Source organism: Apteryx mantelli, chromosome 2 (assembly GCF_036417845.1).
Source record: "Apteryx mantelli isolate bAptMan1 chromosome 2, bAptMan1.hap1, whole genome shotgun sequence".
Lineage (NCBI taxonomy): Eukaryota > Metazoa > Chordata > Aves > Apterygiformes > Apterygidae > Apteryx > Apteryx mantelli.
In genome coordinates, this window is record NC_089979.1 from 705,736 (window position 1) to 721,821 (window position 16,086).

The 16,086-nt window shown below is 58.9% G+C and overlaps 1 protein-coding gene across 5 annotated transcripts; it reads left to right on the forward strand.

Annotated features, from left to right (window-relative positions):
• Nucleotides 1-439: 439 nt before the first annotated feature.
• MAF1 (MAF1 homolog, negative regulator of RNA polymerase III) lies at nt 440-15,555 on the forward strand. 5 transcript variants are annotated; one of them, XM_067290076.1, is made up of 9 exons: nt 440-675; nt 4,358-4,505; nt 6,251-6,395; nt 9,375-9,503; nt 9,817-9,982; nt 11,499-11,620; nt 12,196-12,315; nt 12,913-13,032; nt 13,363-15,555. In XM_067290076.1, the coding sequence occupies exons 3-9, from the start codon at nt 6,313-6,315 to the stop codon at nt 13,382-13,384; spliced, it is 762 nt and encodes a 253-aa protein (XP_067146177.1). In that variant the 5' UTR covers nt 440-675; nt 4,358-4,505; nt 6,251-6,312; the 3' UTR covers nt 13,385-15,555. The 5 variants fall into 5 exon arrangements, with proteins under 5 accessions (XP_067146177.1, XP_067146176.1, XP_067146178.1 ...); XM_067290075.1 differs by lacking the exon at nt 4,358-4,505; XM_067290077.1 differs by lacking the exon at nt 4,358-4,505 and having other exon boundaries at nt 440-671.
• Nucleotides 15,556-16,086: the final 531 nt, after the last annotated feature.

A 16,086-nucleotide genomic window follows, 5' to 3' on the forward strand; every position in this document is an offset into this window, starting at 1 on the left:
CCGGTGCACCGGGAGGAGCCGGGCTCTGCAGTGCACCGACCTTCCCGATGCACCGGGCTCTGCGGCGCCCCCCTGGCCCCGGTGCGTGCAGTGTCCCCGCCGCGCCGGGAGGTGGCGCCGCGCGCCCCGCCTGTGATTGACAGCCGCTCCCTGCGTCTTTGTCCCCGCCAGCCAATCAGGGCCCCGAGCGTTCCGGCCGGTGGGTGGGGCTAGGCGCTGTCCCCTCGGAGGGCGGGCGCGGCGCTCCTGATTGACTTCCCCACCCGCCAATGGGAGGAGGGCTTCGCGGGGAGCGCCACGGCCTTCCTCCAATGGGGAGGAGGGAGCTGTCAGTAGCCGCTCGGGACGGCCGGGCCGCGGGTGGGGCTTTGTCGCTTGTTGTCGTCCGGTGTCTGAGGAGAAGGGTCGGTCGCTCGGTCGCTTGCTCGCTCGCCCGCCCACCCGCCCGGGGAAATCCAGGTCTCGACCAGCCGCTCGCTCCGTCCCGATTAGTCGGGGACATGTCGAGGTGGGCGGAGGCCCGGTGGGCCGGTGTGAGACGGCGGACGGCGGCCGAGGCACACGCGCCCTCCTCGAGCTTTCCCCGGCGAAGCTTTCCTTTACAAACGCCCCGGGACTGAAGGAGCTGTCACCGTGAGGAGCCCCGCCGGGACCGAGTGCAGGAGACACTAGTAGGTCGGTTTCCGCTGCTTCCCCCACTCACCCCTCCCGGAGTACCCCGCGGACTACAGCTCCCAGCACGTCCCGCGGCAGCGGGCCGAGGCCGGCCGCGGCGGCGCGGCGCAAGGCAGGCTGGGAGTTGTAGTCCTGGCGTAACGGCCGAGGCTTCGGCCGCCCGTGGCGCGGAGGATGCCGGGAGGCGGCGCGCGCGGAGTGCCGGGAAGCTGGAGGCCCCGGTCGGGCGGCGGGGAGGGGGCGATGGCGGCTGCGTCCGCCGCGCCGTGCAGCGTTTGCTCCGTTTTCTTTGTGTCTAACCCACGGACGCGGCCCGGGCCCCCTTGGGCCCACACTGCTGCTGGAGCGCCGTTACCCTAACGGGGAAGGGCCGCGGGGTGCGGGGCCCTCCCTTAAATCCGCCCTGTAAAGGCTGTTGGGAAGGAAGGTGTGACGGCTGCAAGGTCGAAGGCCGCGCCGCGCTCCCGGCCCGCCTGGCTGCTGTGTCTGCCACTCCCAGCCCGCCTGGCCACTGCGTCCGCCGCTCGTCGCCGGTGGCGAAGGGCATCAGCACGCCGTTTCTTCCCAGAGAGTCCGTCCAGGAGCTCGAGGGCGAAACGCGCGGTGGGGAGCGACGGCGGCGCTGATTGCCAGCCGTCCCGATAGCGCGCAGGGTATCGGCAAAGAGGAATACTTTCCAGGGCAGGAGGCTAAGAATCGCATGTCTGGGCACAGCTAATAGTTTGGTTGAGTTGACTTCCCTTAAGTTATTCATTAGCTTTCTCCCTTCCTGCATTTTAGTGCTTCAGGCTGCTTATCATCTGAACTAGACTAGGGCTTTGCTTCCGCCAGTTTTTATACGGAGTGAATTTCTCTGGATTCAGTCTTGTAGTCCTTGGTGGTACTGGAACACACTGTGAATCCCGTGATACCTAAAACCCTTTAGATTATGCCTCTGTGCTTTCCATTAAGTCTGGTTTAAAATTAGATCTGTCCAACTTTTTGGATGTCCTCTCTCCTCCCCTCTCCCTCTTCAGTAATGTTTGCGGTGTGCTAAATCATTTTAGCAGTGAGGTGCTAGTATGTCCCCTGCTCTGTTCATAATATGAACTAATGCAACCTTTCGTGTTATCTGCTATCCAATGGGCCATATGTACTGCAGGAATGAGATTACAGCGCTCTGAACTAAATCCACCTTAAATATGCTTATCTTGTGGCTGGTTTAGCAAAACACTTCAGCTGAAGTGTCGGTTTTGCTTTGGGTTCCCTTATTGAGACATGGTTCAGGCAAAAAAGGAGACTGAGGTATTGTTTCAGCACCAGCGTTAAGATCGAGCGTCACGTGTCCTGCGTTGAGCTGCCCAGATACCGCAGTCGCAGACCTCTCGGCAGAGCGTCTGTGCCGTCGCCCACCCTGCCCGCTGCAGACTGCTGCTCGCCCCCTCTGCTCGGAACAGGAAGAGTTGTCTCTCTCGGTACGGGTGGGTGTTGTGCTCATTCTGCACCGTGTGAAAACATGGCTGAATACCTAATTTTACCCTTCCTGTTGTGGACTGTGGTGTCACGTATTGACTGCTGCTCTCCGGGAACGCCCTGCCCGGCGTTCCCTCGGCAAGAGAGTGGCGGCATGGCCCCGCTGTTCCTTGGCAGCGCTGCTGTGGTGGCTCCGCAGCGGGAGAGGGGAATGGATGCAGCTTTCGTAAGGCAGCGTTTCACCGGCGATGCCTCATTGATTTCGTATGAGTGGGAACTGCTGAGATGTTCCGTTGCCCTGTCCGCACCTCAGTGGTCATGGCCCTGGCAGCCACCAGAATAGCTCTTTCCAACCGAGGGCTTCTCTGTGCTGCAGGACTGCCGCTAGCCGGTTGCGCCAGCGTTGAACAGCTCTCTGCTGAACACTAGTCTTCATTTCTTGAAGTCAGGCTCTTCAGAAAGTGCCAGACTGGTCATTTCTCTTCAGGCTCCCGCCTGTCCCTAGGGGCAGATTTATCAAGCTTTCCCCGAGAAAGAAGATTGTTCAAAAAGCCTGGCTTCCAGTGCTTTTGTACTGCTGGCTTCCTGAGGCTGCCCAGGGTACGGGGGGCGCCTGTACTGTGCAAACCTGGTTGTCAGCAGTAAAACCTACTGTTTTGGTCATAACCGTTGTATCGTTGATTCTGCAGTGACAGCTCAAGGCTCAGAGCTTTGGTTTCCCTCTCCGCAAGTGGTTATAATGTCCTGTTCTTGCAGCTAACAGCTAGTTACTGAAAGCTTTAGAGAGGAGAGCTCCTGCTTCGTTGCCTCTCTGTCACCATGGCATGTTTGTGGCAACTTATCACCCAGACTGTCCTGTCAAACGCAAAAGCAGGTCCTTCGGGCTTGGCCTCTGGCTCTGGTAAATGGGGGAAAGGACGCAGCAGAGCCTCTTGGCTGCCTGAGCACTGAGGCATCGTCCTTTCTGGACTTTCGCTTCTTCCCTCTCCTCAGCCCGTGTCCTGCCTCCTGCGCTCTGCAGGGCCGAGCGGCTGCCGCTTACGGAGGAAACGCACGTTTCCTGTAGAGGCAGCTCGTTTCTGCCTCGTTGAAAGCTGAGTTCTTTGGTATTTTTCTGAACTTCTTGGCGCTTCTTGAGATGAAAGAGTAACCGGTAGGCAAAGGTTGGAGAGTTCAGTATTTCTCGAAGTCCCAGCACATACAGCTCCTTCGCCTGGTCCGAATGGCCTGGTATAGACTGATAAACACTGTTCCTAAACAGTCAGGGCTGAGACATAATCCGTTAAACTTACCCTCTAGGTGTTGACACTTCTGCCTCTGCATTGATGCAAAATCTCTCCGTAGTCGTCTTAGATGAACTAAATCAACACGTCTTGAAAATGCTTTCCGTGACGTCACTGCTTTAGATCTCTGCCGCAGAAGTCCTGCGCTGTACAGCTCTTCCAAAACAGCAGCGAGGAGCTTTGTACGGATCTCTTCAGACTCGTATGCTTAACTGAAGGCAAAAAAGTCCATATCCCATAAAATTCCCCTCGTCTGTGAAGCAGCCTGTTGTCCTCCAGCGTTAGAAGCAGGCTTGGCTCTTTGCTCGTTTAGGGCTCACGTTGGCCGTTCTAATTTTGGTCATTGGCAAGTCTTCTGGTACGGTCAGAAGACAGCTGGCACCTCATCCTGTGTTCCCGCTCCGAGCAGTTCTTCGCAGCTTGACCACCCCGTCGCTCCAACGTGCCCTGGAGCAAGCTGCGGGAAGCTGCCGCCGGCTTTGAATTTTGCAGTGCCCGTTTTCTTGCTCGGGGGATAGCAACCTCCTGTAACGTTACGAGCCGGGTGCGCCGGGCGGATTTTGCGTAGCTCTTGTCGGCTCTGCTCTTAGGTGTCTCTCGGTAGAACACGGTGGGCGGGGGACAGGTTTTCGTGTCCGGAGGCGCCTGCGGGATCACAATTTCAGAGGAGTGTCTGTTGCTTGAGCAATGTGACTAAGCTGGATTATCATTTTATTACGAGCACTCAAGTGTGCCTGATGCCTTTTGAATCAAGCGGAGACCTGTTCCAGCGTGCTGGCATGCGTGCCTCTATGCGAGGGACTTGCAGGAGGGAAGAAGACATCCTTACGGAGTGAGGATCCTGTGGCTCGAGGTTCCCTTTGCTGCCCGTGGTCCTCGCCTTGTGTCTTGTGGGTTGGCACTGAATTCCCTGGTATTGACTGCTTTCCCTCTCTTGTTTTCCTAAGGCTCTTCCCGAACTCATTGCTCTCTCAGTTCACCCACAGCTGTTTGAGAGGAAGAGGTAGGGCCAACGTGGGGATTGCTGCAGAAAGTCCTGGTCTTACCTGGTGCAGAAGACTTTCCTATACCAGAGGACTGACAGGCTAAACGTTGGTACTTTAATAAGCTGCAAGAAACCGGAGACCTACGCCGAAAAGGGTTTCAGGACAGCGGGAACTTGCTTTGTGGCCTGACTCGGGCTGTTCATTTGTGCACGGGGAATTTCTTTCCCATTTGGAGGGATGTTAATCGCTACGACAGCCGGTGTCTGGCGCTGCCCGGGGTTCTGCTGAGCCGCGTGCGCCTACGGGAGCGTCGGAGAAGAGGCTGCTTGCCGTTCTCCCCCCGGGTGCAGCGCGTGGGGCTGTTTGCCAGCAGTTTAGCTGAGGCTGTTCCGTTTGGGAGGCTGGGGGCTGTGGCGAACGCTGAGGCCGCCTCTCAGACGCGGTGTTTGCTTTAGGTGTCGCTTTGGGCCCTACGCCGTCTGTGTTTTAATCGCATCGGGGTAAGAACGTCCAGCACCCTGCGATCCTCTGCTTAGAGCCAGAGAGCGTGGCGGTGAGACGTCGCAGGGGGTGGTGGGTGGCTCTGAGTACGTGCTCGATTGCTCCCGCTCCCTCCCGCCTAGAGTCCAGGACTGGGCCCGGGCTTGGTGGCACTGCCTGCGTCCCTCGGGCCCCGAGGCGACGTCCTCCGCGGTGCCGCGGACACGTAGTGTCCCCTTTGCGCGCTCGGATCCGAAACCGCGGGGCCGGGAGGCTGTTTCTCCTCTCCGTCCTGGTGCCCAGAGCGAGGGTGTGGATCCGTCTTCTCCGGGAGGCCTGTAAGGGGACACTGCTTCCAGAGAGCCCTGGCATGTGCTTCCCTGCTTGTTTACAAATTCTCCTGTTACAGTCCCAGGGTTGTGCAAGAGGCCCCGAGCCGGGGAGGGCACAGAGGCTCCCTGCTGCCTTCTGCAGGAAGACCGCGTTCCCCCTTAAAATCCCGCGGGCAGCTCCGTCAGCCCCCGGAGCAAGCCCGAGAGGGATGCTCCGTACTGGGGGTTTCCATGCTGCCCTGCATGGAAATAGCAGCGGGAGCCTGCGTTCCTCCCCCGGCCTGGGGGCCTGCCTGGCAGCTGGGCGACCGGGAGCCAAACCTCCCTCCGCCCTCTCTCCTCCCGTTAACCGGTTCCACTGCCGATCCTAGATGTGGTTGGAAACCCCGAGAGGCCGCGTGGAAGAGCAGCTCCCTGAGCCAGAGCTGTGATCCATCGCCCGAGTCCTGCTCCAGGAGGCAGCTCGCAGCGCTTGGCAGGAGCGTTTGTGTTGCTCCCGGCCCACGGTGGAGCAAGTGCCGCGCTGCTTCGAGGGAAAGCAATCCGGCTAAAAAAGGCCAGTGACCTTCAGAACCGAGAAGGGGAACTCGGAAACTCCCTGTCAGAATGCACCGCTTCAGCGTTTACGAAGAAACGAGCAGCCGCCCCCGGTGTAAACGGTGTGGGCACGACCCCCTAGCGCGCGGCGGGCGCAGGGAGCGCTGCCGATCGGCTCCTTCTTAGTCACGTCGCGGAGCTGACAGGGCGTAGGTGCGGGGATAACGGCAGCGTGCGCCGTCAGATCCGCCAGGGAGCTGCAGGTGCCCATCTGGATGGGAGTTGTCATGGCAACATGAAGCCCGTAGCCCTGTTTTCCCTCCTCGGAAAAGGTGTTTGTTTCCTGACTTTTGCACTGTCCTGCCTTGGTGCTGGTTTCCGATCCCTGCCAGGCTGGCCGAACTGTAGTCTCGCTGTTCATCGTGGGGCTTAGGGCTTCCGTCTCTTTCTCCTGGTATATAACCTCTCTTTTTTTTATTATTATTATTATTTTTTTTTTTTATAGGACATACAAACTCTGCAGCAGCTGTTGCACAGTGAATTGCTCCAGAGCCAGAAGCAAAGACAATGAAGCTGTTGGAGAACTCAAGTTTTGAAGCAATAAACTCCCAGCTAACTGTGGAGACTGGAGATGCTCACATCATTGGCAGGTGAGTGCTCTCAAATGCCTGTTTTCCGTGTGGGAAGCAAGCCTGCTTTCCCATGCCTTTCCTGTGTCTGAGAAAATACTTTAAAAGGAGTTGCAGTCCAACAGAGTCAGCTATAAATCTCCTCTCTTTTCCCAGAGCGGATGGGAGATTGCTGCTGGCATGGACATGTAAAGCTAGATGGGCCGAGCTCTGGACCAGGAATTCCCATGATTTTCTGCTCTTATTCCCAGTTGCCGTGTCTTTCTGGGGATAGCGAAGGCAGGCTGAGACCCAGTCCAGCTCTCTTTGCAAGCATTTTCTAGGTCCAGCACATCTGCTACGCGGAAAAATGAGGCGAGATGGCAAGATAGGTCCCTTGTGTTTGGTGACGGGAGAAACGTGCCTGTGCCACGTCGGGGGGCAGAGGAAGCGTTGTGCTCTCTCGCTCCCAGACTCTGCTCTCGTGCAGTCGGTCCCGTGGTCGTCCCCCTGCGGTGGTGGCTGCGCAGCTGTGCGGCCCCCGTCACCAGACGAGACGCGGGCCGGTCGGGCCAGGCCAAGCCCTTCTGTCCCTGCTGTGGGGCTTGGGCTGGCGGCAGGTGCTGCGTTCAGGTGTGGGGCGTGATGGAACGGCGCCCAGGAGGTGTTAACGCTCCAAGTCGTCTTTGTGGGCAACGAGGAAACGCACCGTGCATATAAAGCCAAGAATGTATTGTTAGCGTAATTGAAATCTTGGCAGTCTAATTCAAGAATCGTCATTAGTCTAGATCTAATTATTGCAAAGAAAGACTAACAATGCAGTTGAATGCTTCTATACAGAAGAAGTCTCAATAATAGCAATAATGCAATTACTATTATAACAGACACACACACACAGGCACACTTACTTCTTAGCTTCTATCCCTTTATCCTGAGGTTATGTTCACCCTCCCACTGCTCCTCTCGGTCTTAAAGTCGGCAGCTTCAGAGGGCTGGAGAGGGCAGTGCAGTGAGTTGTCAGCATCTGGGGTCCTTCGCCTGGAGGAGTGTGACATTCGTGTTGATGGTTTCTTCTTCCTCGCTCTAGGATCCGTCTGGGGTCGTTTTTATGTGTTTGCTAGCATGTTTTTACACCTTTGCTTTTCCTTTGTTGCTCAGCAGCTCCATGTTGCAGCTGAATTTATGATATATGGTGCCTTTTGCATATGTTGGGTGTTATTTTTTTCGTTCTCTTTGCTACCCCTGAAACCAGTTTTGTCTGGCTCCAGGTCTGCATTTCTTTAACTGACCATTGGTGAGCGGTGAGGTCTCCAGGGCCAAGTTTGTGCCCCATCTCTTATCATCCCATGCCTGTGCTTCTCTACGCCGCATCCTATCTCCACTTCTGGAGGCCGCTGCTGTCATAGCAGGCCTGTATTTCTCTACACTGCATCATTAGGTTAAGAGTTGTGAATAACTCATCCTACGTAGAATAACTGGTTTTTACTGCTATCTATCTAAAACTGTGGTAACACCGTACAAACCAAAAGTAACAGAGATTAGCCATAGGTATCTGGTCGATTAGAGAAATTACTAGCAGTGGCAATACTGTGTTACAGGGCTGTGTGGTGATGCGATGTCCGAGGCAGCATGCTGGGTCACGCGCTAGCCTACAGACTTTCCTTCCGAGGATGGATATAGTTCTGGCAAACTGGATAGTTTCTCTTTGCTTAGGAGGGATCCAGGTGCTCAAGTGGGCCGGGAAGTGAGATTAATTCATTACTGTCTGCAGTTGCTGTTTCTTTCCTTTGGTCGTTTTAATGCTGTTTCCAAGAGATGGTTTGTTTCAGCGTCAAGCTGTGCTCTCCTCCTGAAGAAGAGGGCTGGGAACAGCACTCTTGGATTCTTGTCCCCCTTCTCGCACTGACGGATCGGTGGTTTTGGAAAGCCTCTTTCCGAAGGCTTCGGTCTTCCCAACTCTAGAACGAGGGAGGTTCCTGCCAACTTTGTAGCAGCCTCCCAGGGGACTGTGGAAAGAACCAGTGTTGGAATGATTTGTTCTTACCCAAACAACCCCAGCTACTTGGAAATCTGAAGGAAACTTTCTATCTGAAGCTTGTATTTAATTGCGAATGCGATGTCTAAGCAGGCGTTCGGTTGCCTGGCAGTCTGTGGGGCTGTCTTGCCCTCCAGCTGCTGTTGGGCTGCCGTCGGCTGGGATCAGTGAAGCCGATTTCCTTCTGTTGGGGGACTAGAACGTGTTTTTGTACGGTTTCCGTTCTTGAGTTGGAGCTGGACCAGTCCAGTGTGACATACAAGTTCTCTGGAAGAGCTTTTAAACTAGATTTGACAGGGTCCTTCTGTCTGCTCTGCCCTTGGTCGCGTGTGAGACGATGCTCAGTAATTTCGGGAGCTAACAGCCTCGTCAGCTGAGGGGGGCACTGAGAACTTTCTCCTGAGCAGCCTGTGACCGAGTTGGTTCTTTGCCAGCTGTGAACCTGTTTTTGATACGGGCTGAAAGGGTCCTTTTGGGACTTACCATTGGCATCAGTTTGGCTTGCTTACTTGACTTGAACAGGGCACTGCGGTGGTGAGGTGCACTTTATAACTCTCTTTTTTTGACCTTTCCATGCTAGCGAGAGAGGTTTGGTTGCACATAGGGAACTTATAGGAATGGCTCTAATATGCTCGTGGAAGAGCAGTTCAACTTGACCAATCTCTTCTGTCCTTGCTTGAGATAAACAGATGTATCGCCACACATACATATAAATAAAGTAATATCTAGCACCACTGGTTGCCTTCGGTCCAGCCAAGACCGCACGGTGTGGCGAAGGTTGCTCCCGGGGCCTGGAGAATCCTTTGGCTGCGCTAGCCGCTCGTCTGCGGCCCATCTTCAGACCTTAGTCTTCCCCTGCCTTGTCTGAGTTACCACCACCGCAGCTCCGGGCCTGGACCTGTACGTTGCTGCCGGCCTGGTCCCGACGTTGCTGAGCCTGGCGCTTGGCCTGATCTCATGCATGGTGCCGCCGCGTGTCTCCACAGGATCGAGAGTTACTCGTGCAAGATGGCCGGTGACGACAAACACATGTTCAAGCAGTTCTGCCAGGAGGGCCAGCCGCACGTCCTGGAGGCCCTGTCGCCTCCTCAGACCACGGGCATCAGCCCCAGCAGGTACGGCGGGCTGGAGTACTGGGAAGTCCTGGGAGTATTTGCTGTGCTCCGCACCAAAGGCGACGGTGCGTTCGTGGGCAGGGCACGCACATATTGGGATGCTCCTGCCCCGGCTCTGGGGTGGTGGTGGCCCATGACAAGGTCTTCAGCGAGGGCTTTGTCTGCTGCTTTTTGTGCAAGTCCCTTAGCCCAGTCAAGCGAGGCCCAGCGGGACGCTGTGCTAGATGTGGGTCGTGGTCGTTTCCGTCCCCTCTCGTGTACCGGCCCAGCTCACGCTGGTATCAGCAGCTAACGTTGCCGTTCCGTGTCCTAGGCTCAGTAAAAGTCAGAGTGGTGATGAAGAGGGACCCCTGAGTGACAAGTGCAGCCGCAAGACCCTCTTCTATCTGATTGCAACGCTCAACGAGTCCTTCCGCCCAGACTATGACTTCAGCGCTGCCAAGAGCCACGAGTTCAGCCGGGAGCCGAGCCTCAACTGGGTACGTGATCACCCCGGAGCCAGAGCAGATCCTGCCGGCCCCGGGGTCCGGTGCCTGTGCGCTCCTTGCTTGGGAGGCTGCTCTGCTAGATGACTGTGTCCTGGAAGGGAATGAAGCAGGGATCTGCCAGCTCCGAGTGGTGGGGGAGTGTCTGGGTCTCCAGGGAAGTCCACAGCGGTGCTGTGGTCCTGGATAATCATTCCCAGGATATTCCTTGCTCCCTCCTCCAGCAGCAGCAGTGTCAGCCTTAGGATGGCGCATTCCTCATCCTTCGCGGGAAGAGGTTTTTGGGGCTTTTGTACTGCGTCTTCTCCAACAGCTGCCTTGGCGTGTCTTCCTGCCCAGCGTTACGACACCCGAGCTCTTTTCCTGAAAAGCTGGCAGCAGTAGTGAAGGCCTTGCTGGGCCACACTTCACATGTTCTTCCCTCTTCTTCAGGAACAACCTTTTATGAGCAGGAATTTTCATGTCAGCCTTGCCATACACCTTGATTAGGCCACTGTTTCCGGGACAGTTATTTTGAAGAAGGAAAGGTGAGGGGAAAGCAGTGGTCTTGCGTGTCATTCTTGCAGAGGACTTCCCAGTCTGCTGCCTGATGCTTTCGTCCCCGTGCTCTTAGTGCTGATGGCTGGACACTGCTTTACCTCTTGCCAGGCAGAGGGGGGGGCTCTGAAGGGCCTCCCAAGTTCTGCTCTGAGCGTGCTGTCCCTCGTGGGTGCCAGAGCCTCTGGCTGCTGGGGGCAGGTGCTGGGCTGCCCTTTTCTAGGAGGTAGACGGAGCTGGAAGCATCCCTTCTGCCCAGGAAAGTTGTTTCCAGAGAGGCTTCAAGGAAGCCACGCTTTTAGCTGGGACGCATTTGAACTGCTTGTGCCGAGAAGATGCTCTGATGAGTTTTGCCTCTTCAGCCCATGTTGCTTCCATGGTGTCTGTCCCGCTTCCACCTGGGGCCTCTTAACCTAATACCGCAGTGTCTGGCCGTCTTTCCCTCCCTCCTGAGGTCGCTGTCAGACTCCAGTGTCTCCTCCTGATGAATTCCCTGGAGACACGCCTTTCTTCAGTGAAAGAACCTATAGATGACCTAGATACAGGTTTTCATCTGTGGACCCAGAGAGGACTACGGAGTTCTTCTGTGCAAGCCAACAGTGTGAAACCAAGTCCGCTGTCACAGTGTTAAATGTACTGTGTGGTATTGCAGCGCCACTGGGAAACTTCTGGGAGTTGCAAAATGGGAGAAGGTTGGAAACTTGCACTAGAGAGGACTTTGCGGAAGGTTTTGTTACCTTATCACTTTCCACACTTTGGAAACAGGCTGCTGGCAGAACGCTGTGATCTGGCGTTCCTGCCTGCCTGCAAATATGCCCCCTTGGAAGAGGGATCCGGTGCCGCAGTGGAGCGGAGCTGGAGCGGCAGAATGAGGCACAGGGAGTGTGGGCAGGGGGCTTTGCGAGGGGAGGTGGGAAGGAGGACGGGCAGCGGATCCTCTGCTCCTTTCTCATGCCCTGCTTGGTCTCTGCAGGTGGTGAATGCTGTCAACTGCAGCCTCTTCTCTGCAGTTCGTGAAGACTTCAATGCCCTGAAGCCACACCTGTGGGATGCTGTGGATGAAGAGATTTGCCTTTCCGAGTGTGACATCTACAGGTAACGGGACAAACACTCACCCCCAGGGCCTGAATCCCGGGCCCCCCTTTCCTGCGTGCCGTGGGCTGCAGAGAAAAGAAGTTATTTCTCAAGGCCAGGTTACATCTTGGTGTGCCCGGCTGTGTACGTGAGGACCATCCCGCCGGAGCTGGCAGGATGTCCCTTTGCGAGAGTTTGCTGTCTTCCCGCTCGGTGATCACGGAAAGGGAGCTGCCACTGCCATCCCCTTCCCACACAGAACTTCCACGCCCTGGAAGTCTGTGCTCCAGGCAGCAAACTGCTCTGTTTTGCTCCTCACCCTCCTTCCAGGAGGAGCCTGGGGTGGCGGGGTGGTTCCTGCCGCCCACGCGGAGCTGCTGACTGGTCTGCCTTGTCTGCCCTTCGCCCCGCCTGGGCGTAACGATGCCCACCTCGCCCCTGTGTTCTGCCCACCCACCCTTCCCTGGGGCGGCCCTGAACTCGCCCGTTTTCCCCCTTCCCTTCCTCCAAGTGGTGCCGCTGGGGTGAGAGCGAGCGTTGAGTCCGGGAGCAGAGTCCGGTGCGGCACTTCTCATGTCCTCCGCTTGGCGTTGCAGCTACAATCCGGACCTGGATTCAGACCCCTTTGGAGAGGATGGCAGCCTCTGGTCCTTCAACTACTTCTTCTACAACAAGAGGCTGAAGAGGATTGTCTTTTTTACCTGTCGTTCCATCAGGTCAGGCCGCATGACACCTGTGAAGTCACCCTAAAAGAATTGCGTTACCTGTTTGCAAGCCGCGTCCCTGCAGGGGAGGAACCTCTCCGGCCCCTGCTGGCCCCCGAGCTGGAACACAGTAGATACGTGACTGGGAACTGCCCTCCCGTCTCTGCCCGGCTGCCCCGGCGCTGCTGCTCGCGCACCCGGTTGGCCAGGGAGAGCGGAGCAGGGGAACGTAGCTCGGCCAGAGCCCGGTTCCCTCCGTCTTCCCGAGACGTGTGGCACCGCTTTAGACTGAAGAACGAGCTGACCGGGAGCCATGGTCTCCAGGGCGCGGGCAGCCCTTCGCCTGGCACCAGGCCACTGCTCCCCGACAGGCCCGGGCGCCGTGGGGCACGCACGGGGGGGCGGCGACCCGTCGCAGGGCACTGCCGGCAGCCTGCCCCTGCTGCCCGGGGCTCGATTTGGATGCAGAGGAGATCCTGCTCAGAGCAGGCAGGACTCCGGCAGGGACGTAAGCCCGCTGGACAGTTGAGTGGGGATTTTCCCTGCGGACACACCATCGCAGTGGGGCACCAGCTGGGCGCTTACATTATGCTGCCCTTTTTTCTCCAGTGGGTACACATACACACGCTCAGAAGCTGGAAACGAGCTGGATATGGATCTTGGTGAAGAGGACGTAGAGGAGAACAGGGACGCCCGCGACAACGAAAGCGGCAGCATAGAGGAGGACAGGTGTGTGAGCTCGGCGCTCCAGCTGGGCCGGGCGCGTCGACCGGGGCGCCCGGTGGAGGTGGGAGCAGCGCTCCCAGCTCGCGCGGGTGCTGGGGATAGAGGGCCCCGGCCTGCTGGACCCGAGGTTTCTGCTCCCCTGCCCTGCGAGCATGACTTGGAGCCTGGTGGGGCTAAGCTGCTCTGGCACAGAGGCAGTCGTGCTGCTCCCGGGGTATCCGGGCGCTCGGCTCTGCCCCCCGCTCAGGCGGTCTGTTGCCGTTTCGCCCCGTTTCGCCCTGTTTCTGGCTCGGAGCAGCTGCAGAGCGGTAACGCTTGTGTGCTTCGTTACAGGTTGCAAGTTATTTGCATGTGAGTTTCCAGAATGCTCCGAGATGCCTCATGACCCTGCCGAATCACCTTTCTGCCTGCGTCCCGAGGGTGAGGCGGCCCTGAGCTCCCTGACCTGCCCCTGCCCAGCAGCTGTAGCGTCGCTCTGCTCGTACATACACTGGAGTCCCCCCGGCATCTTGGAGCACATCGTCCTGAAAGCAGCTGCGGCTTCCTGGCTGAAGACACGTCCTCTGGCTCTAGGCGCTGCCAGCGAGCGTCCCCTCCTCCTCCGGGACGTTCTCCACGTGCCGCCACCCGCGGCCGCCGTGACTCTGGCTGGACAGCTGTGTAGGAGCTCCGAGAAGCTTTGCTGCACTTTATCGCTGATCTTATTGGCTGCACTGACCTGCAAACTCCTCGTGGCTCTGAAGCAGGGCTGGATTTTCCTCGAGCACTTTTCTTTACTGGTTGTGACATAGCAAACTCCGTCCATCCATAGCACCAGCAGCAGCAGCAGCAAGGGGCGCGGGGGAGCCCTTGCTGTGCCTCTGCCCGGGCCTCCTCCTCAAGAAGTGGTGTTGAACTCCCCGTGAACTGACTGTAGCTTGTTCCCTGGAGAAGAGTCCGTTCGTTTCAAAGAGGTTTGCTTTGCTCCTGCCCGCCCGTGGTGGTTTTCTCTGGTGTGTTTATTTTATTTTATTTTATTTTATTTTTTTTTTTGTATCTTCCCCGGGGATATCGGCTTCCTGCACTGGTCCTGAGCAGTTCCTGTGTGCAAACAGGTCCCAAGATGCAGCCCCTGTGGGTGAAAGCTGGACTGGGTGTCTCATCCTCGACCTCTCATGTTTTTTAAACCACAGATGACTTTTGACAGTGGCAAAGCCAGAGCGGTCCGGAGCGCGGTGGCGGCGCGGGTCGGCGTGCCGGGCAGTGGCTGCGGCGCTGGGATCCTGCTCGACCTGGGCCTGTGGCTGCAGAGTTTATTTTTGTATTCCGCGTGAGCCGGGACTCGCGGCGGGAGCCGTGCACCGCCGGCTCGGACTCGCGCTTTGGTTTAATTGCATCTCCCCCTCATCTCCTTCCTCCTCCTCCTCCTCCTCCTCCTCACCCAGCCTCCGCAAGAGGCGAGTCCCCCTCTCTGCCCGGGCTCCCCGCGTTTTGCAGGGCCAAGTTTTCCCTCCTCCTCCCTTTCAGCAGGTGCCAGGCCGGGGCAGCGGGAGCCCGGCTGCCCCCGGAGGTGCTGGGGCGTGCGCGCGTGAGCCCCCCTTCCCCGCTGTGCCGGGGGTCTCCCTCTTCCTTCCCGGGGGCTGAGCCGCGCTTCCCGCAGAGGCTGGCCGGGAAGGCAGAGCGGACACCCCACGGCCGAAGGCTGGCGTCGGGCCGCCCGGGGGGGGCCAGGCCTCGCTCGCCTTGCTGGCACCTCGTGGAGGCGAGCGGCTCCCGGGCGCTGCCCCGGTCCCGGAGCGGGGAGCCTCCAGCCCCGCCGGCCTGGTGGGAGATGGCGGGGAGCAGGGAAGGCAGATGGAAATGGGGACAACTGCCGAGGAGCTGGTGCAGCTCCTTCCCCCGGCGGCCGGGAGCTCGGACCCGGGCGACGGCAGCTCTTCCCTGCTCCTTTCCCTGGGCCGCGTCTCCCTTCTAGGAGCTTTTCCGAAGCCTGTTCCTAAGTTGGGGTTTGTTTCCTTGTCCTCGAGGCTGAAGTTGAGCCTAAGCTCCCTGGGGCAGGGTTTGCCGTCGGCTCCTGGCCGTGTCGTACCTGGTTTTCCCACCGTAGCTCAGGAGAAGGGGCAGGATCGGGGGGGGGCAGCAGGGCAGCGGGACCTGCCGGTGCCAGCCCTGCGTCTGCCGGCTCCCGCTGCCGTGGGCTCGCCCGCCGGGCGCTGCCGAGCACGGGATGAGGCTGCGGGAGGGCCGTGTCCCTTCCCTGCACCCTGGGGGACACCGGCGGGGGGGCACGGAGCGGGGGGGTGGCGCAGGGACGCGCATGTCGGAGGCCTCTCGTCCTTCGCCCGGCCCAGGCTCCCAGGCCCCGGCACGGCCCCCGCTGGGGGGGAGCAGGCTTTGGCCCCGGCCCTGGCCCCGTCCCGTCCCCTCCGTCACTTCTCCCTCTACGTGCGCGCTGCTGCCGCTGGCTTCATGGTTTAACTCCCTGTCACGGAACTCGGACTTTACTGCATAGCAACGTATCATCGCACCAATAAAGGTTTTCGGTGATGAGCTGCCCCTTTCTTCAGGGGATCCGCGTTGCGGGGAGCCCGGCCGGCCGCGGGGGGCTGCGGGAGAGGGAAGCGGGGCTGGCCGGGGGCGCGCGACAAACGCTGGGGGAAAGCGCGAGGTGGTTCCCCGCGCTGCCGTTCTGCAGCCGAGCGGGGCCTCGGCGGCACGCGGCGGCTCGGGGCAGAGGCGAGCTCCGGGGGTCCCTCTCCCCCTGTGCTGCACCGCCAGCCCCCCCCCCCCCCCCCCGACCCCGCGGGCTCTGCGGTTCCCAGGCTGTAAACAGAACCGTCCCCCGGCAACCCGCAGCGCCGGCGGCACCGCAGGCGGCTCCGCGGCTGGTCGGTACCCAGGGCCCGGCGCTGGGTAGGGGTGGTGGGCGGCGGGGGCTGGGCACCCTGCACAGGTGGGGGGCACCCAGAGGTGATCCCCCTCCTGCACCTCAGCCCTCCCAGGGGCTGGGACCCCCCCCCAACCCAGCCGCAAACCCCATCCTGGGAGCCCTCGCGTGGCCCAGGCTCCGCAGGGGAG